The sequence below is a fragment of the Phoxinus phoxinus genome, assembly GCF_949152265.1.
Source record: "Phoxinus phoxinus genome assembly, chromosome: 5".
NCBI classification, from domain to species: domain Eukaryota; kingdom Metazoa; phylum Chordata; class Actinopteri; order Cypriniformes; family Leuciscidae; genus Phoxinus; species Phoxinus phoxinus.
The window spans coordinates 16,684,608-16,706,362 of NC_136880.1; the positions used below are offsets into that span (position 1 = coordinate 16,684,608).

At 36.7% G+C, this 21,755-nt stretch overlaps 2 protein-coding genes across 2 annotated transcripts; both read left to right on the top strand.

Moving 5' to 3' along the window:
• Positions 1 to 902: 902 nt before the first annotated feature.
• On the top strand, positions 903 to 10,544 carry LOC306999024 (schwannomin-interacting protein 1). The gene is made up of 7 exons (XM_079613421.1): positions 903 to 1,006; positions 2,131 to 2,249; positions 6,638 to 6,755; positions 6,865 to 7,065; positions 7,195 to 7,318; positions 7,584 to 7,677; positions 8,888 to 10,544. Exons 1-7 carry the CDS (start codon positions 977 to 979, stop codon positions 8,976 to 8,978), a joined length of 777 nt encoding a protein of 258 aa, XP_079469547.1. The 5' UTR covers positions 903 to 976; the 3' UTR covers positions 8,979 to 10,544.
• Positions 10,545 to 14,529: 3,985 nt separating this feature from the next.
• LOC306998963 (interleukin-12 subunit alpha) lies at positions 14,530 to 17,337 on the top strand (the record flags this gene model as incomplete). The annotated part of the gene is made up of 7 exons (XM_079613362.1): positions 14,530 to 14,551; positions 14,657 to 14,808; positions 15,571 to 15,654; positions 16,730 to 16,771; positions 16,854 to 16,970; positions 17,068 to 17,109; positions 17,200 to 17,337. 7 exons carry the CDS (start codon positions 14,530 to 14,532, stop codon positions 17,317 to 17,319), a joined length of 579 nt encoding a protein of 192 aa, XP_079469488.1. The 3' UTR covers positions 17,320 to 17,337.
• Positions 17,338 to 21,755: the final 4,418 nt, after the last annotated feature.

Sequence of the window (21,755 nt, forward strand, 5' to 3'; positions counted from 1 at the left end):
TTGTGTGTGGCCTCAATATTTGTGTTGGTGTAGTGGTTCCCAATGATGTATGTTTGTAGCAGAATAGACTGGCTATCAGCTAGCCCCAGGACTGGAAAGCGAGTTCCCAAGGACAGCTAGCCTGACTCGCTATCTGGTAGTAGGCCTCTTTTAGTCTGTTGGCTGTCCTTTGCTAAATTAGCTTTTTGGGCCAGTTCTCTGGGTTCGGGCCAAATTCCGAGCTCGGAGCCCTCCCCTTGGACAGCATACCAAATATGCATTACCTTTACTCAATTTAATCAATGTAACTGTGAACTCGTGAAATCATGTTTTATTAACAAAGTTCTGAAGGAGCACGTTCAGATAATTATCCTAATCGACACCGGAGGAGCACATTCATTTAATTAATTTAACTCAATTACCGAGACAAGAGGTATATATACATCAGACTTGTCTCTGTTCATTGACAGTTTTCTAGCATCCTTCCACCACCCCGTCTCCTCACTTCTAACTCTTCCTATCCCAACCTGGGATGGGGGAGTTCTCTGGGTTTGGGCCAAACCGGACAGCACGGCAAATACACATTACTTTTACTCTATTTAATCATATGTAAGTGTGATCCCTGATTTGCAATGGTGGTTGAATCATTTTGATTACAACTGTACCACCCAGTTTTGTGCATTAGGAAAATTTGTGGATAGATTAAATATATTAATCTAGCGTGAAATTGATGCCAAAATATTGATCTAGTTAACTTTTTTTTTAAATGATTTAAAAATCTAGTGTGAAATTGATCCCAAATTACGGATCTAGTTCACTGCTTTTTTTTTAAGTGGCTGCGTTCCATTGTGAGACGCTTGTGCTCTCCTTGCATGCTCGCTTGCACTCTCCCTCCTCCCCCTCTTTCATGTGTGTGTGATGCTAGTCTCAAGGGTGTAGCTCAGACACTGCAGTAGAAGGTAGGGCTTGGCTGCTGCACTATACGATGCGCTGAAAGATGGTGCACCAAGAGAAATGTGTTTACCAGGTAAGACAGGTCTATATATTTTTTTTAATAGTGTAAGCGAGGCATCGGTGTGCTTTATATTGTATATTTGAAAGATCATGGTGTATGAGGTGGCTTGAAGATTAAACGAATATTTCTGATAATAAGAAAGGCGTTCTGAGTGATGGATGTTAAATTTCTTGTAGATTTAGTTCATCGATATATGATCTAAACTGAAAAAGACAAAAATAAATAAATAAATAAATATACTGCTTGAATTGGGACCAATCCAATCCTATTTATATCCCATACAAGGTCGTATTTTTTTGTGGATGGCTGTTTTTGCTTGGCATTATCTGCTAGTTTAATGGCAACATCTCACTCATTAATAAAAGCAATCAAATTTAGCTGTTCCCATTCCTCAGAATGTACAGGAAACCTGCTTTACAGATTGCTAATATTACATCACAAGCTGAGCTATGGATGTTTCAGTTTCGTGCATCATGAATCAGCCTCTCTTCCGCCCCATATATTTCTCCATCCAAATGTTAATCTCAGTGGAACTGCTCTGCAATCAGGCTAAAAATGAAAGTGAGTTAAAATAAGCATGTCCGTGGATACAGGAAGGGAAAGTTATTTAATTCCACAATAGTAGGCCTTACGATTATTGCAGAGATGAGCGCAAGGCATTTTTAAATATTAGTCATTCTGAGCACCATCAGAAGGCAACCGTGTTGCCATGGCAATGAACTGAGTGTAGTATGCACATCTGAGAGAACATTATTCTTACCAATATAACGTCATCAGGAATAGTCAGGCGATTATGTATTTATAATGTTTATGTGGGTATGTTTGTCGAGGGCTTCATGCGTACTGCATCAGGTCTCTCCATTTTTTTCTCCTCGTCTTTGTAATTTGCTGTTTGTCGATTAATATTGTACCTTCCCATTCACACTCCCACACCGATACCTTCTTGTCCTTGAAATCTAGCGAGTTGTTTACCCTTTAACACAAGCATTCAATAGACGTTGTATTGACATCTAGGCTACTTTTTAAAATGCCTCATCAAATATTCCTGGTCGCGAGGTCTTCTGTGGCCCACATGTTGTGTTGACTGTCTGTGAGCGTTCTCTTCATTTATTGAAGTCAACTGTGTTTGCACTCAGGCCCAGAGGAACGAGAGGGAGTCCATTAGGCAGAAGCTGGCCCTTGGCAGTTTCTATGACGATGGACCGGTTACCTTTACTGGCTGCAGCAAGAGCAGCAAAAACTGCCCGTCCTCCCGGTCAGTGTGCGCTTGTGATCAGTGGCTTGATGTTGTGTGTCTTATGTAATGTTGATTGTTTTTAGTGTATAACTGTATTGACTGGGATGATATAGCAATAAGGTAAAATAATAATAATGAAAACATTTTCAAGTATTTTAGAAGGTTCTGCTGAGAATATTTTTGTTACTACATGACGAAGCATAATTTTTTTAAATCATGACAACTGTCAAGTCACATTTATTTATATAGCGCTTAATACAATACCGATCGTTTCAAAGCAGCTTCACATTAATAAACATAACAATGACAGTGTTTGTGGTTTAAAATTGCTAAAAGTTAATCAATATTGAAATGAATAAGTTCAGTTCCGCTATAATGTTATGCAGTGTATGAGAACATATTTTCCTGTTTCTGGTTCAATAAACTTATTGCACTTCCCTGTAGGATGTTTATTGATTTGATGTAAATTGGCAATTGCCATTATCCAGTGAACGTGATTTCACCAAGTGCTACATGTTCCTGGATCAACATTTCAGTCAACCAATCAGATTTAAGGGACAAGTTTACAGTTTATGTCAAGTTTAGGCTTACCACCAGTGTACAACCATTTTAGGGAAAACTTATGGTAGGGTTTAGGGGTAGGGATAGGGTTACGACTGGAATGTTTTTCCTTAATTGGCAAAATCACGTTGACCGCCATTATCCAGCTCAATTCAGCTCAAATTTGGTTCTAATCCGATAGTGTCAATGCAGTTAAATGATCAGATGTCCAGCTTTTACCAGGACAGCCCTGTATTTGAGATATATTTTTAGTGTCCCAACTTACTATGAAAAACAAAATCATGTTTCGTCCCATATTTCACCTTTCCTAAACAATTGTTTATAGCTAAGCAATAGAGAGAGTCTCCTGTCTAATCTAAGGTAGTCAATCACATCATTGTATATTTTGGAGAACAAAATTACCATCCAATCACAATTCCCTATTGATAGTGAAGGTGGGATCTGGTGTCAGTGAGAGCGCGCAGGAGTTTAAAGGGATAGTTCACCCAAAAATGAAAATTCTGTCTTCATTTTCTCACCCTCAAGTTGTCCGAAGTCCAAATTTTCTTTCTTCCAATTAACATAAAAGAAGATATTTAGAAGAATTTGGGTAACAAATCAGTTGATGGACCCCATTGACCATAGTATGGAAGAAAAAAAATCCCTTTAAGTCGGATGTTAAGATGTCAAAAAGAGGCATTCGTGTACATTTGTAACGGAGGCCATCTAGTAGTTGCTGTGCGAGTAAACCTCACTCCTCTGATCTCAATAGGCTCTCTAGCGACAGTCGCCAGAGGCTGCAGTCTTTAGCCTCCTTGTTAGAGTGCCTGATTCTCAGGCAGTGTGTCCACCAAAGCGTTTTTAGCTAGCTGAAAACGCTAGGCGCTCTGCTGAAAACGGCTAGTTGTGTGCGCTTGAGAGCGTTATGGCAGCGCAGCGTTTTTTCAGTTGAAACGCTTCGTTGCTATGATACAGAATATCCGCGGCACAGTTTTTGTTCGGTTAGCTCTGCTGCTTGATGTCGTTGTACAGAAAGAATGTTGTGACAGTTGGTCGGTGTGGTATTTGTCCCGCCCCTCCTCCACTGTGATTGGTCGGTTGGGTAAAAAGTGATAGTGATGAGCGCGTAGTTGAACATTCTTCAACTCTCGGCGACCTGTAAAAAAAACTGAGCGCTTCAGCGTGAAAAAAACGCTCAATGCCTTGTTACGCTCATGCCGTTTTAAAAAACGCGGCGTTCCCATTGAAAACAATTGAAAAAATACGTCAGCCGCGTGAAAAAAACGCTTTGGTGGACACACAGCCTCACGTCGGAGACTCAGTTTTGAGGCCCGCACAGAGCGGGGCGAGTAGGACCCGGGACCCTGGGTTACACATTTAAAGAGAATCTTAAAAAAAAAAAAGTTATTAATTATTATATTTATCACGCATATTATATAAATTAAAAAGGGAGTCTTGAATTCCACTCTGAGAATTGAGAAATCTGGCCAGCCTAAATTAAATTGATATTATTACTGAATATTAAGTGTATTTTAAACCACAACTAAGCAAGACAAAGGTGGCAGTGGCAAGGAAGGAACCCAAACTCCAGAGCTCATTGCAGCATACTAAACCTAGAGTTCGATTTCAGTGTATAATTTATGTTGTCTTGGGTAGTCAACCCAATTTCTCGCTTGACACCAGTCTCTACTTTGCTTTCACTGTTTGCTCAAACAAATATTTGACAGAAAAAAAGGGAACATTTTCACTTTGTTTCTATTTTAGTCTGGTGCGCTGTGCTTACCGTTTCATGTTTAGAGCACTTCGGGATGGTAGAAAGAGAGACTGTTGACTGCAGACATTGCTGATGTGGAGATGAAAAGATTTTGCAGAGAGTGAAAATACCAGCAATTCATCTGCAAAATAATCTTTCTGCAAAAAAGTGCGCCTTAAGAGATCAGTGATCACTTTTAATTGTTATTTATACTTATTTGTTATATACAATTTGGTGTCTTTGTATTTAATCTGCACTAAACATTTGTATACAGTTATGTACTGTACAATTCTTATTTTAACGCTTTCTCTTAATAAAGCCTCATAAAACCCTCATAATTTATCACTTGCCATCTTATATAAGACTTTCATTTTTTGCATCAGTCATAATTTTACCACAAATCCATGGTTTGGCCATGTTTGATGGTGTGGGAGTGGCTGTTTTTCTGTGCTTTTCTCAATTTTCAACTACGTTAAATAAGGTTCCTAGAAATCCAAGCAAAAGAAAGTCCAAAGACGGTTGAAATTAAACAGAATGAGCATATTTCCCCACAGAACTCTTTATCTTTGTTTACCTAATTACTTTCCAAGAGATACCACTGAGTAAACTCTGCCAATGAAGCCTTCAACTGTAATTATAGAATTACTCGAAGCTGTCAGTGTTTTCTTAGAATACTATTGACCACAAGATTCTCTTGCATTTGAAGAGTGGAGTCTTTCCGTGGGAAGTATGTTTCACTCTGGTTCACAGACACTAAAAATAGAACTTTCACTCTTTTGCGGTTCATTTTTAAAAACAATCTGAAGTTTTTATGTGAATTTTAGAATTCTTTTTACTTTTCTTTGTGTTTTTAAGGCGTTTTTTCTTCAAATTATAATAAATGTTAAAAAAAAAAAAAAAAATTCACATGACTGATAGATTGCCAATCGAAATATATTCTAAAGCACATAATTTTAAAGTTTTTGGTTGTATTTCACACCACTACAAAATAAAGTATCAATTGAGCACACTAAAACAATATTACAAAGGACAATGGAATTGGACAGTGGAGTAAAATGGCAAAAAAGCTGCATTGTTGTAGATTAACACTTTTTTTTAACAAATCCAAACATGTATTTATTTTGATTTTTTATGCAAAAACATAGTCAGAATATGCAAATCTTAAACGATGAATAGCAGTGAAATAACAAGGTCAAAAGTAAAATAAAATAATTAAAATATAGTAAAAAAATTCAATATAAATCAATATGGATGGATGGATGGATGGATGGATGGATGGATGGATGGATGGATGGATGGATGGATGGATGGATGGATGGATGGATGGATGGATGGATAGATAGATAGAGATATATGGATAGATAGATAGAGATATATGGATGGATATAGATATATGGATGGATGGATGATAGATGGATAGAGATGGATGGATGATAGATAGATAGATAGATAGATAGATAGATAGATAGATAGATAGATAGATAGATAGATAGATAGATAGATAGATAGATAGATAGATAGATAGATAGATAGATAGATAGATGGATAGATACAGATATATGGATGGATAGATACAGATAGATAGATAGATAGATAGATAGATAGATACTGTAGATAGATACTGTAGATAGATAGATAGATGGATAGATAGATAGATAGATAGATAGATAGATAGATAGATAGATAGATAGATAGATAGATAGATAGATAGATAGATAGATAGATAGATAGATAGATAGATAGATAGATAGATGGATAGATAGATACTGTAGATAGATAGATACTATAGATAGATAGATAGATGGATAGATAGATAGATAGATAGATAGATGGATAGATAGATACTATAGATAGATAGATAGATAGATAGATAGATAGATAGATAGATAGATAGATAGATAGATAGATAGATAGATAGATAGATAGATAGATAGATAGATAGATACATAGATAGATACATAGATAGATAGATACTGTAGAAAGATAGATACTGTAGATAGATGGATAGTTTCAGCTGGTATCCATGTATGTTTTGTATTCTGAGCAGTACAATCAGATTATTATTATCAGATTTCATGTCTCACCTTGCTCTTTTCTCGCTGCACGCTCACAGGTTTCAGAACGGGGTGAATCTACAGATGTGTTTTGTGAATGACAGCAGCAGTGACAGAGACAGCGATGCAGAGGACAGCAGAACAGAAACCAGCCTGGACACCCCGCTGTCACCTATGGTACACGACACACTGTCCTTGAATGTCTATTACACAGTTCTGCATTTTGAAACTAACACGTTATGCATCTTAACTGAGCAGTTTCTGTTTTTCCTCTGTCTCCCTATAGAGTAAACAGAGTTCCTCTCTGTCTGACCGGGATACGGGAGAGGAAGACCTGGACTCGGAGGATTCTGAATTCTGGCGGCTACAGCGGCGGCTGCAGGAGGAGGCGCGTGTGGCTCTGGCTCTGGCCCGTCCCATGGCCCGCATGCAGGTGGAGGTGGAGAGGCAGATTCAGCTACACCGCAGGTCCCCCGTGGCAGACCTGGTCAGTGAGACGAGTGTCCAAGAATAGTGCTGTGGTCAATTTCTTTCCCAAAAGCTTATTGTGTAAAAAATAATAAGAAAAAAAAACACAATGCATTTAACTTGACTCAACTTTGTCCTTGTGCTTTAGTTACCACATCTGCCACACATCAGTGAGAGTCTAATGAAGAGGAGTCTGAGGCCTGTGGACCTGAGGGACATGAGTCTTGGTCAGTTACAGGTTATCACCAATGACCTGCACTCTCAGATACAAGGTGAAGACAGGAGACTGAAATGTTCAAAATAAGCCATTCTGTTATTATTATTTACATAATGTTTCGTTTCATTATTTTTATATATATATTATATAGTTACCGGTATCTAACTAAAAACATCTACATTCAATTGATAGTTTTAGCCATGCTCTTCTTACTTTTTTAGTTAAGTTAAGTTAACTAAAAGACTTAAGTTAAGACAAACTTATTTCGTTGTAGTAATGTCAGTAAAGAGGTGTAGATCTGACTTGTGGCTGCATTGCAGGTCTGAATGAGGAGCTGGTTCAGCTGTTGCTCATGAGAGATGAACTACACATGGAGCAGGATGCCATGCTGGTAGATGTGGAGGATCTGACCAGGTTAGGCCTGTAACTCAGTCAAAACGCAGCTTAAAGTGCCCCTATTATGCTATTGTAACGGTTCCTTTTTTGGAGGTCTCCTACAGTAGGTTTACGTGCGTCCAAGGTCAAAAAACACTGTAATTTTCTCTTAATATACATTGCAGCATCACCTCATTTCTCACAGTGTCTGAAACTGCTCGATAAAGGATTCAGTCTCTCTAAACCTGGTTAGATGACCCAGTCTTTTTTTTATTGTTTCAATTTGCTTTGATTGGTTAGATATCCCAGTCTGTTGTGATTAGTCTACTCTGCTCTGATTGGTCAGATGGCCCAGTCTGTTGTGATTGATCTACTCTGCTCTGATTGGTCAGATGGCCCAGTCTGTTGTGATTAGTCTACTCTGCTCTGATTGGTCAGATGGCCCAGTCTGTTGTGATTGGTCTACTCTGCTCTGATTGGTCAGATGGCTCAGTCTGTTGTGATTGGTCCACTCTGCTCTGATTGGTCAGATGGCCCAGTGTGTTGTGATTGGTCTACTCTGCTCTGATTGGTCAGATGGCTCAGTCTGTTGTGATTGGTCTACTCTGCTCTGATTGGCCAGATGACTCCGTCTGTTGTGATTGGTCTACAGTTCGGAAACCAAACACTCATTACCATCTGAATTTCAGCTCTGCATCTTGCTCAGCACTTGATATACAGTGATACTGTGAACAGTAACAATGGTGTCGGTCTTACCGTATCAATTCTGCCTTGAATCCTCATCCTTTGGAAGCGCATGCAATGGATTTGCTTTCGCCGCACAGAAAACAGCCTCTTCTCGACATATCGACAACATGAACCAAACACTTTCAGGCCTCAGTTACAACTACAGTGTTTGAGGTCGAAACAAAGTAGACATTGTTCACGAGCAACCAATGAAGACCACAAGCTGGCATTATGCAAATTTGTTACAAACATACGTGGGTTCGAATAGGAGGTAAGACTAGAATTACTGACAACTCATTTCAAGCTGTTTAGAATCATTTCTTTTTTTATGAGACAATAATTCCATTTAAAACGTTGATCTTTAAAACTTTGCAGACCTGTTACATTTACAGCTGTATAACACTACATTAATTCATATATATAAAAAAGCATAATAGGGGTGCATAATAATCTTTAAATTAGAGCCTAATAAGTTTTTGATAAAATTACATGTAAAAAATGTTTTTTGTTGTTTTCTGAACAGGCATGCACACAGCCAGCAGAGGCACATGATGGAGAAGTCTCTGGCCAAAAGCAAAGCAGTTTGCCACGGTCGCTGTGATTCTCCATTTTGAGGCAAACAGCACAGGGTCCAACCACTTGTGTTTCACTATATTAAGAAGCAATGTACTCGCTATAGACCCCTTTTTCAACTAGATGTGTGTGTTTTTGCCTATGTTACAAGCTTCGTGTGGATGTATGTCAATTATACATGCTGTAAGTGTTCATGCATGCCCGCACCTTAGCTGAGGGTTACACACTCACTTTTGAGGAAGTCCTGTGGATGCTTCATAGTGTAAAAGAATCATTCAACATGAATCAATCACTGTCAGGATGGATCTGTTCCTGTGTAGAATGTCTGCTGGTTTCATGATGTACTGAATTCTAGGTCACTCCGTGTGGACCTCAATAGGAAACAACTATGACGAGCTAGTTCACCCAACAGTTAAAGGATTTTGTCATCATTTACGCACCATCATGTCGTTTCAAACCTGCTTAAAGATATTACCAAGAATGTTTTTTGTCCGTACAATGAAAGTCAATTGGGTCCAAAACAACACTGGACCCCATTGACTTTCATTGTATGAGCAAAAACATGAAGCATTTTCCAAAATATATTTTTATTTTCCATAGAATAAAAGGCTTATTCATTTTAGGCGAACTATCCTTTGCACTATGGAAGCTTGTTTCCGCCATGGGGGAAAAATCTCACATTTGTTTTACTTTTTTCTCACAATTGCGAGTTATAAACTTGCAGTTGTGAAAAATTAAGTCAGATTTGTAAGACAAACTCACATTTGCGAGGAATAAAGTAGGCCTAAGAATTGTGATATATAAACTCGCAATTGTGAGGAAAAAAAGTACGATTCTGAGATATAAACTCGCAATTGCGAGAAAAAAAGTGAATACTTTGCAGTTTTTTCTTAGAATTGTGAGATATACAGTAAACTTGTAATTGCCAGTTATAAACTCCAAATTGTGAGATATAAACTTGCGGTTCTGAGGGAAAAAAAGTGTAAATTGTGAGATGAAAAACTGGCAATTCCTTTTTTTATTTTTTTATTTTGTGGCAGAAACATGCTTCCATATCAATAGTAAACTGCTTCTTTGTGCAGATTATTGCTGGATTCGCTTACTTACCATCTGCAATATCTCTCTTTGGGGATGATTGTTTTCTTTACTCTCTAGTTTTACTCTGACGCAGTGTTTGCACTGACTAATGTGCTGTGGATGGAGCTCTCCTACCTAAAACAAAGAAAACATAACCAAACGTGAATTTTAGGATATTGTTAGCATTATTTGTTTGGAGCTGCCTGGTGTGGTGGAAATGTATTATTGTGTTCACAATGAACTATAATGTCAGTCTTTTAAGAATGCCTATTTTACTTACTTTTTCTTCTAAATGTGGCGTTTCCTGTTTCACAGATGTAAGTGACACACCATTCTGTATTTGTGCACAGAACTGTAAAAGGAAATCACGGTCAAATAAATGACTTAATATGGGCCAGTATGACATTGTTTTCATCCTCTAAACTGTCACAAGGGACGAAGCACTCAACACCAAACAAGTGTCATTGTGGTTTGTATTAGGTCAGTCCCAAAAACGAAACCTCTTAAAAGAAATAAAATGCAATAACTGTAAAAACCAGATCTCTCTTTCTTCGAGTTCACTTCATATCTACAATTTGTATCTAAGATTTCTTCAGAATTTTAACACAATAGTGAATCTGACAAAATAGCACTTTGTCAGAAAGTGTTAGCATACAGCACTGACCCGAGAGTCGAGTAGTTCTACTTCCTTTTTGTGGCCAGATTACGCACAGCACTCCAGATCAAGACTGCACTCCCACTCTCTCCCTGGCAAGAGCCCAGTACCACAATATTACATCAGATATGACGTGTCTGCTCCCCCAAATGGACACAAATGATAAGGAAAATAAAGACAGTCAAGTTGTTTTTTGTGGGTTTTCCACTCTTGTTCAACATTGTGGCTTACTAAAGCAATAATATTGGAATGTGTATAAAATACATGAAATGTAGTATAAAATAAAATAAAAATTATGACTGTAAGGGTCTGTCCAGAATGTAAACTCAGGGTGCTTTCACACCTGCCTCATTCAGTTCGGTTGAATCGCACTAGAGATCGGTTTCCCCCTTGGTGCGGTTCGTTTGGGCAGGTGTGAATGCAGCAATCGCACTCGGGTGCGCACGAAAAGCGGACCAAACAAGGAGGTATCGGTACGCTTTCAAACGAACTCTGCAGCAGTTCGGGTTCGTTTGTGGTGAGAACGAGATCCGACCTCGAACAGACCCAACTGCTAAAGAACTGTGCCTTTTTGGACTGATCCAGCTGCCGTATAGTCAGCTGCGCTGTGCATTAGGCTATGTCACTGTTTAGCAACATTAATGCACGCGTTAATGCCGCATCCTCGCTTTTTTCTCAAGTGTTATTGTTTGCCTAAAATGGCGTAGACAAACTATATAATAAACTATGACTAGCGATGCAATCAGCCCACGCAGTCGTCTCTCCATAAAAAGCGGCGTGTTGTCTGTCGGATTTCGGATCAATCGGCCAACGAGTGATGTGGATGTTGTCACGTGACTGCACTTTGGTTCGTTTGTTCGTTTCATCAACGGATTTGGACCAGAGCAATCACGTGGTCCGGACCAAATGAACCGAACTACAGATGTCAAAGCATCTTTTGGGCAGGTGTGAATACAGCAATCCGGACCAAACAACTCAAACAGCGAATTGATCACTCTTTTGCGTTTCCTTAAGACGGACTCGTCTTTGCAAGAATTCTCTCGGTTATGTCATAAAAAGAAACCAGATGTTTGTCATTTTTCTTGGTCCGAGCAGAAACCCAATATTCCTACTGTTGTCTGTGTCATTAATGTTAATAAAACAACAAAATACAGCTTTAACAAAGATGAAACTACACTGTAAAACAAAATATTGGTTTCACTTAAAAAAGTTGAGTTTGTTGTAATAAAAAAATTGAGTTAATACAATGAAGAAGAATGGTTTAATAAACAGAAACTCAAAATTGTATCTTCACACATTTATCAAAGTTGATTTGACAAAAGATAAAAAGTTGTGATAACAAATCATGAAAATATTTTTTTACAGTGTATGTAGGCTATTTAATTTCTACAGTGAACACATAGTTTCCAGGAACTGCAACTTGTCACATGCAAAAAGAAAGAAAAAGAAAAAAAAAAGACTTTTTCAAATATCATAGCCTCTGTTAACGCTTTTCTTGATTTTATGTAAATTTCTTTAAAAACCCTCCAAATGACGATATAGGAAAGCTTGCTGTTTCATACTTAAAATCACTGGTGCCAAAGAGAGGAAATGTGACATTAAAGGGAAAAAAAGAGGAACATTCCAGTTTAATGCAAGTTAAATGACCTGTCAGAAGAAGAAACAGAAAATATCAAGGTTACAGTGCACTGAAGCACTTATATGAAATAAAAAAAATTAGGCTTATAATTTCATAAAATGACCATTCATTTTTTCTTGTAAAACGTGTTTTTTTAAACGTCCATAAATGATCATTTTTACTGTCGCTTTAGGGTTTTTACACAGAAAAGCTATCATTTTATCACAGTAAAAGCTTGTTAACATGCATTATCTTTAATGAATCGTATATATATATATATTTAAAACCTTGGCTTAAAGGGATAGTTCACCCAAAAAAATGAATTAGCCTATGATTTACTCACCCTAAGCTATGTTTATATGACATTCTTCTTTCAGACAAAATACAATTGTATAAAAAAAATGTCCTGGCTCTTCCAAGCTTTATGTATGAATATTTTTCTTACACGAACTTCAGAAGGCCTTTAGCTTCTTGAGCAAGAACAAATTTTGGGACTTGATTCTGTCCATGGGGAATTTATTGGATGATTGTGGTTTGCTATTGGTTGATCTCATGTGATTGACAGATTGTCTCACCCTCCTGCCAGTAAACACATCATCAAGGAAGAGAAGAGAAGAGATGAGCCGCAAGGGAGGGGAAGTTGTTTTGATTAAAGATTATGAGGGAATATGCATACTAAAAAAAAAAAGGAATAATGTGCACGAATAAATTATATCAATGATAAATCAGACATAAATCAAATACTGCAACATTCCATTAATAAAAATAAGAATTGTCAATTTTGATTTCATGGTGACATGATCATTTTGGGGGAAGATTACTTTTTCTCTCCTTACCAGTGATGACACAAAATCTCATCTTAGCACTTTTTGATGAATGGCTTCACTATCTTTAATTTTGTCATTTCATCTGAATATCAACACTTCAGAGAGAGATTTAGTCAGCCGAAACCGTCTTGGGGTTAATTTATCAAATTTTGTGTCTCTGGAAAATAGTGATCTATGATGTATTATGTTGAATATAATTTTTGTGTGTATATTTGTATTTTTTTAAACAATAATAATAATAATTGTAATTAATGGAGGTTATTATTAAGCATTTCCATGAATTATTTCAGACATCTTTGATTTAATTCAAACCTATAGGTTAATTGAGTGAAATCAGTCAATTAGCATTCATTGTTGCTATTATGACATATCTTCAAAATATGGGCAATTCAATTTCAATTAATAAAATGCATAGAATTCTAATTTTTTCCTTTCAGATGAATCTCTTTTACTGGTATTCTGCTTTGTCTGCCATCGGCTATTCAGTTATTATCAACTAAATTGTCAGAATAAAATTTTAAATACAATAATTTATTTAGTATTTTAATTTAAATGACACTTTCAAAATGTATAGAAATATTAAGAATTACATCAGAAGTCATTTATACATTTTGTAAAAGTATGTGTATACTATTTTAATATTTGACATTTTGTGCTATAACAACTAAATTAGAAAATGTATATTTATTTCCTATAATAACACATTGGCTGATGCATCATCGTCGTGGTGCACAATCTAACTGTTACAATTTAAAAGTAAATCCACATTGATATTCTCCCACTACTTGGATATGTCCCAATCACCTTTGTCTTTTTTCTGTTTCTTTTTTTTTTTTTTTTTTTTTTTCAGGAAAAAAGTAATTTCAGAAATTAATTTCGTTATCAACATTACCAATAGCATATGCCACAAATGCTATAAGACTGATGTTTACCTGAGATATTTGTTAATGTTTATATTTTACTATCATAACATTCGATTAAATTCCTTTAGGAACTTACCTGGACATCTCTTAAATGTTATTTTTAACCTTCCGTTGCGTGTTTCTGCTAAATGTTTATTATGACTGTAAACGAGAATGCAACTAAATTTAAAATGCTGTTAAAGTGAGAGTAATGAAAGGGGCTTTACTGCACAAGAAGGCTCAAGATTGTTATCCTGTAGGCTCACGCTGCACTTGTGAAGTATGTCTGCGTAAATCGAAACGTGCGTTAATTCCCAATGTATGCAAGCAGCGTGTCCTAAACTCCAGAACTCAACATCTGTAATACCACGGAAATTACAAAACATGGGCAGCGGGTTGTTTTCATTTGAGTTAATATGTTTCGAAAAGGAAACTCCCATATCTACAAAAGATTTATAAAAGGACAAATCCTGATCCTATGAGCACTAGAATTTGCAATAGCTGAACGCAACAATGCTGCCCAGGGTCTGTAATTGTAAGTATTGTTGTTTTTAATCTACAAACGATTCCGGCTCTAGTATAGCTATCCAATTTAAGCTTCACGTTTTGTGAAATGTGATGTTGTTGTTTTTTATTAAAGATTTGTCCGTAAGCATCCTGTGCCTCGCGCTGTGGCGCTGTGGCGTCGCCGGTCCGGTCGGAGCGCGTGAGTCTCCATTGAGCCTCACAGGAACGACGTGCAACGCGCTCGCGCGCTCTCTGCTCTGGAACGTGTCCGCGGTGCTCGCGATGGTGAGTGTTATTCAATAAACCAGCACATATAGCTAATAAACGCACACTCTGGCTGAATCCGAAATCGCTCCCTAAACCCTCATTCACTATTCCCTACATCAGTCCACTAATACTGTTTACTTGAAGGAGTGAATAAAAACTAACTCGGAATTCGGACAGCCGTTGAGCGTACATTGGTTGTACACTCGTTATTGCAGTGGAATAAGTGCACTCAATAATGTCCACTCCACTATGGGTTCGGACACCACATGGCATGAATTAATGAAGAAATTTTATTTCAAACATAATTTTTTTTTTTTTTACTAAGTTAAATAAGCAAAACTTTCAATTAACAATAAGTAACATTTGGCAACATAGATGTCTGAAAAGGAGACGGAAGAAGTAGGCCTATACGCTTATCCTACCCATTTTCCATAACTTGGTAAATTATTATCATTATTATTTAATTTACCACATATTTCTTATTTATATGTATCACATTTATCTACTCTCTCTCTCTCTCTCTCTCTCTCTCTCTCTCTCTCTCTCTCTCTCTCTCTCTCTCTCTCTCTATACACACATAATCATACACATACGTCAATTAATACATTATTATATTGCACCTGTTTAAAGGCCTCCTTTTCTATATTTTGTGAAAACCATGGCTTTGAACCTTTTTTTGAACTGGATTATGTGGACACACACACACACACAAGCACGCACGCATGCACACACACACACACACACTCAAGTAGTCTAATTAAATGTATTATCTGCTTACAGGACCACTTGTTCAGCGGGTTCGACTGCACCAAGCAAAACGCGGTGCGCCTCAGGACGCAAACGGTGGATACCTGCACACCGCAGGTAGAGTGATGTCATGATGATCTCACAGTGGAGCACATTTTCAAAATTATTATTATTAATTATTATTAATGTTTTCCAAAGTATTATTATTGTTTCCTTTCAAAGTTTCGGGTACTTTTGGGGCCCTTAACATGCTCAAAACTCTTTAAAATGTGCACACGGCGCTTTGGAATCGTTGTCCATTAGGTCTAGGGAGAAGTTGACGTTCTGAGGCGCACCCTTTTTTGTATGTTTTTTTCGGTGCTCTGTAGCGCAGCCCTTTGTACGTTTTTTAGGGCTTTTGTAGCTACAGTAACCAAACTTCTCACCAAGCCGTGTTTACGGCACATGTCAGCCCAACAGGAAGTCGGCTATTATGGGCTGTTTGAAAAACGCATGCTCTGGAATTTGATATACTCCTCCTCCTTGGGGATTAATTCGCCACCAAACTCGAGAGTCTGTTCACTGCAGAGTTGAGCTAGAATATCCATCCACACCCTAATCCTATACCCAGAACTTTATGCCTACACCTATTAGACATCCAGAGAGGTGGAGCTGGACGTCATTTGGCTCTGCAGTGAGCACTAGAGGTCTACACGGGGGACCCGAGGACCCGGGATCCGACCAGATAAATGGTCAGCCGTGTCCGGGATGGGTCCAAATCTATTACTTCGGGTCCCTGGTTTGTTTAACATTGTGTGTAATACCAGAGTCGATCGGAGAACAGAAAAGTGTGAGCCGGGAAATAAGATGAAAACAAAAAAAACAGAGCGACCCCATCCGTCAGAAGCAGAGCGGGCAGAGTTAATGATGAGTTATCCTGTTCTTAATAGGAAATGCAAACAAACTTCAAATCTCACATTTAAATGACATTCAACTGCTGGGTTTGTCCATATTTGACCCAAAACAACCCAGCATTTTGTAGAGCATTTCAGGTTTTCTATATTAGGTTTGCTGCTAAATATAAATAACCAAATGTATTCAAAAATCATTGCTGATCGCTCTCCTTTCTTCATCACAGTTCATGCTTGGTTGCTGAATTTCAGCATAATCAAAATCATAATTTGACGACTATTATTTGTTTTTCACTCAACAGAACGCCGACTGCGCTCGCAGCACTGTCCTAAATATTGATGAGGTAAATTTATAGTAAATTCTTCCAATTCTTCTGTTTATTGGCTGCGTCTTTTTGTCTGTTACACTGACATGTATCTTTGCAGAATGAATGCCTGAAGAGAATTCTAGAAGATCTCCGCTACTATCGGGAAACACTTCAAGCCTACTCGAACCCAGAGCTCACCAAAACAGTCGTTAGAAGCATTGATGACCTCATGCAGGTAAACACTAACACCTTTACTGAACTATGTTAATGAACTATAACTGCAAGGCTCTTTTTCAATCAGTGAATATTCTTTCCTTTTTTCATCGTAATAGAACTGTTTCTCTGTCTCTGCGATGGACAACTCTCCGGAAGAGGTAAAACCGGTTATATTTTTAAGTTGCTTTTAATATTTTGTTGACCTCTTTGATGTGTAAGTAAGTATGATTATGTTTTTTTTTTTTCAGATATCCATGGATAATCAAAAATCTTTTCAAGAGCGACTGCAGCTGTGCAAAGTCCTAAAGGGTTTCAACCTTCGGACAATAACAATAAATCGAGTTTTCAACTACATTTTGGCAAAATAGCAAGCCAGCAGTTGTTACCGGCTGAGTCATTTTAGTTTACTGTTTCTAAAAGGAATGATTATTTATTATTAAGTTATTTATTGTATTTAAGCATTATTTATTTACGCTGTAATTTGTGATCTTTTGATTTGTTTCTTGCTGTTTTATTAAAGGTGGCCTTGAATTTCAGCAAAACTTTGTATTGGTCATGATTTTCCATTGTAAGATATAATTTGTTAATACTGCAATATCATTTGTCTTATAATTTGGTGGAAATATGAGCAAAGTCACAAAAACAAACACCTAATCTGAGTGAAAAGGGCACATAAAACAAAATGGCTTCAACATCAGAATATTGAAACTCTTTAAAATAGTGCAGTGTTTTTTTCCTGACTGATATGAAGTTTGGTGGAGGTTATTGCTATAAAAGCAGAGTCAAAGAATTATTACCTTAATAACGACCAATAGAAAAAGGGATTGCTCAGCTTTCTATGCTTTTTTATCACTATTATATTAAAAGTATAGTTCACCCCAAAATGCAAATTCTGTCATCATATACTCACCCTCAAGTCGTTCCAAACCTGTATGAGCTTCTTACATCTGTTGAATACAAAATAAGATATTTTGAATAGTATTTTCATAGTATCATAGTATTTTTCCATACTGTGGCAGTTAATGTTTGGTTAGCAGTTTGGTTACCAGCATTCTTCAAAATATCTTCTTTTGTATTCAACAAATGAAAGAAACTCACACAGGTTTGGAACAGAATTTTTATTTTTGGGTGAACTATACCTTTATATATACCTAACTATACCTTGACGAGTGAGATGTCGAGGAGAGAAGAGCGGAAGAGCGATACTGGATCACTGGACTAAAAATAATATTATCTTCCAAAGGATCCTAATGCTATTTTGGTTATTTATTTTCAACAATGTGAAAATTATTTGGTAAATCAGTCGCAATTTCGGTGCAGGCTTTGCAAACAGACTTTTCCAATATGGACTCACCAGTAATGCGACAACATGCAAGTAACTGTGTTCATTATAATGGCTGATCTGTGATTCGAGATCTCTGATTAATGTCAGATGTTCTTTGTCTATGTGTCAGTAAATCAAACCAGTGACTAACGGTCAACTTCACATTGTTTCTCTAGGATTAAAAATAAATCTGGTATTTAAACTGTGATTAATTTATAGAAAGCAATCAAAGAACGCTCCCTTTACAATAGCTGGAGCTGTCAATCAAACATCGCAAGTTTATCAGTGACTGAGTTCTGGACTCACGCCGAAACTCACGGTATATTCAACAAATCTCTTGGATTTGGACTGTTGCACATTGCACTGTTAGTGATGATGAAAGCATTCCTTAGTGTGCAGAAATCAAGTTGCAATGATGAGATACTGCATTCATGCGCTCAAGATGTAATTGATAAATATAAAAAGCTAAATATAATGCTATAGATCTACATATAATGCTATAATCAACACTTTTCACGATTAGTTAACCTTGAGAACTGTAATAGTAAAAGGGTGCAGAAAGTTTTCGAGAGAGTTCCACGTGTAATATAGCTATTTCATATGCAAAGATGTCAGCCAATCACAGCAGTGGGCGTTTACACTGAAGTCTCACAGCAGAGACTTTCAAACAGAGCGTTCAAATCAGAGGGCTAAAATCAGGGTAGGAATAATGCCTTTTATTTCATAATTATGACAACTTTTGATGTAAAAATCATACTAACATTATAAGTGCACAGGAAACATTATAAAACAATAAAACAATGCAGTTCATGACCCCTTTAACGTACTGTAGTCTGGTATTGCTTAACAGGTGTGCTAACTTCCATTCTTATATTACCTACAATACTATATAAATGCCTCATTCTATTGTATTCTATTGTATTCTATTGTATTCTATTCTACTAACATTCTAATTCTTCTCACCTTCCCTATACCTTTTCGTACATGTAAAAACGGTTGACATTTTGCAGTTTCATCATCAGCACAACCAAATATTGAGAAATTCTATTTTCTAGTTTCACAATGCTTAATGACCACAACAATGGTTTAACTGAGCTGGCGTCATAACAAAAGAGGAAGTCTCCAACCACTGAATTAGCATTGTAATTTCAAGAAATATTTTCAATAATATGACAAACTTTTAGAATATTTTTTATTTTATCTTCAGCCATAAAAAAGGGAGGAAAAACAACTGGCTTAGAACATTTTTCTACATCCCCAAAAAATTTAATAAAAATAAAGGGGGATTTAATTAGAAAATGAACATGAACACAATCTTTGCAGAACAAAATGGTTTAAATTCTTTAGAAATAAAATTATTAACAATTACAAATGTATATCTGAACTAGCAAACTTAGGGAACAGTTTTTTTAGATGGTGAAGTTACATCTATCAACAAGGTTTAGCAAAACCTTAAAACCCTCAGGAGAATTTTGGCATCGTGTTAACATTTCCTCCCATCAGTTCCAAAAATATACTGGACAGCCTTGGACATTACACACATTTTGTTTTTAAACAAAGTTCTGAAATATTATAATGAATAAAATCTAATATTGGCTACAAGTGTAAATGTAAACAAAGTTGTAAACAGAGAATGTAAACAAAGTTTACATCATAACTAAGTGTAAATACACTAATAGAGTGCATCAGAGCCCAGACACTTTTTCATCAGTGGCGTTGGTTTGGTCGGTTGGTATTACACCTTTGTTTAAGTGTAACAAGCCATGAACCAAACCAGCCAGCTACGAGACAAATCACAACAGTACAAGCTTTACAGAAAAGTATTTGAAAATCAGGCAAAAAGACAAAGGGACTTAACAGCTTTAGTGGGGGAATAAACTACAATCCCATGAAGCAATGCAAATTACATAATTTAATGAAAAAGAATGGAGAATAAATACCATTCATTTATATTTGTTAGAAACATATATATTTTAAATTTGTAGCAAAATGTGCATGTACATACACATATTTAAGTATTTTGACAGCATATCAAGACCGACTCAAATACGCCATGCTGTGCTTCACAAGATCTGGAACCTCTTTTTATGCCATAGTCTATATGCCATATGTCTATATGCCATAGACATAATGATGGCATATTTTTGGCATAAATACGCCAAAAAATCTGGCATATTTGGTGTGATATGCCAAACCTCACAGTAGGTCTGTCTTTAAAGGTTTATCATAAGTTATCGTCAAAAATCTATTTCCCTGTGGAGAAAATTAATTTGTGATAGTCTTTATTTCTCTATTGTGACGTATACCCGAGTGAAACTGCTTCTCAATCAGAAGAAAAATGTACAATGGAACTTGATTTTGTCCGTTTGATCATTATGGTTTTGCTATGGACACTTTTCACAGGCTGTGATGACAGTTACTTTTAAAAAGTAACTAATTGCGTTACTTCATTACTTTGTATGGAAACAATACAATACTTTTTGGCTATTTTTTCTCATCATGGGCTGGGCTTAATTTTGCTATGAGGCAGTTCAGAAATGATAGAGAGGAGAATCTAAATGCAGTGATTATTTTACCCCAGTTTAAACACTGGGGTTTTAAAACACAACGGGATATTGGCAAACAAGACACACCTGGGAACAATCAGGAACTAATTAACAAGAAAAACTACAAAGGACAAAGCATTAAATAATGTCTACAGCTTATGAAAACCTTTTCACAATATTATAATTTTGAATTAGCGGTTTTCATAAGCTGTAAGCCTTAATCATCAAAATTATAACAAATAAAGGCGTGAAATATCTCACTTTGCATGTAATGAGTCTATAATATTAGTTTCACCTTTTAAGGTGAATTACTGAAATAAATGATCTTTCGGACGATATTCTAACTTCTGGAGTTTCACTTGTACCTGTCACTTCTGCCTCTGACTCTAGAGATTCTCCCTCACATGGTCAGACACTAACTCAACCTCACTCTCATCACGTGGAAGAGCTACCTCTGCACTAAATATTGCTCTTTTCATTTTCTGAAAAGAAGAAATAATTTTGTTATTTATACATAAATACAACTATACTACCATAAACACTTCAAATAAATAAATAACTGCAACCATAGTGTTGATGCTACTATCTATAAAAAAAGTCCCAATGGGGAAGTACATTACTACAATTCCACTAGTACAACGTTGCCAAACGGCATGCCTATTTTTCCGTAGTGTTGCCATATGGAAACATTGATATTTTCTCAATTTACAGTAAAACTAGGCCATGTTAGACAAAGTTGATTTGTGAAGAAACATATATGTTGTAAAAAAATAAAAAAAAACTTTGAGAAGAGATGTTTAGAGGTTAGGTTATTAGAGCAAATCCTGGAGCACAACAACAGTTGTCTTTCGTGCGAGGGTGACCGTGGGAAAGAGAGTTTTGAAGGACATTCAAGCACATCATTGGCTATGCCCTTTTAATTCCCATAGTGCAC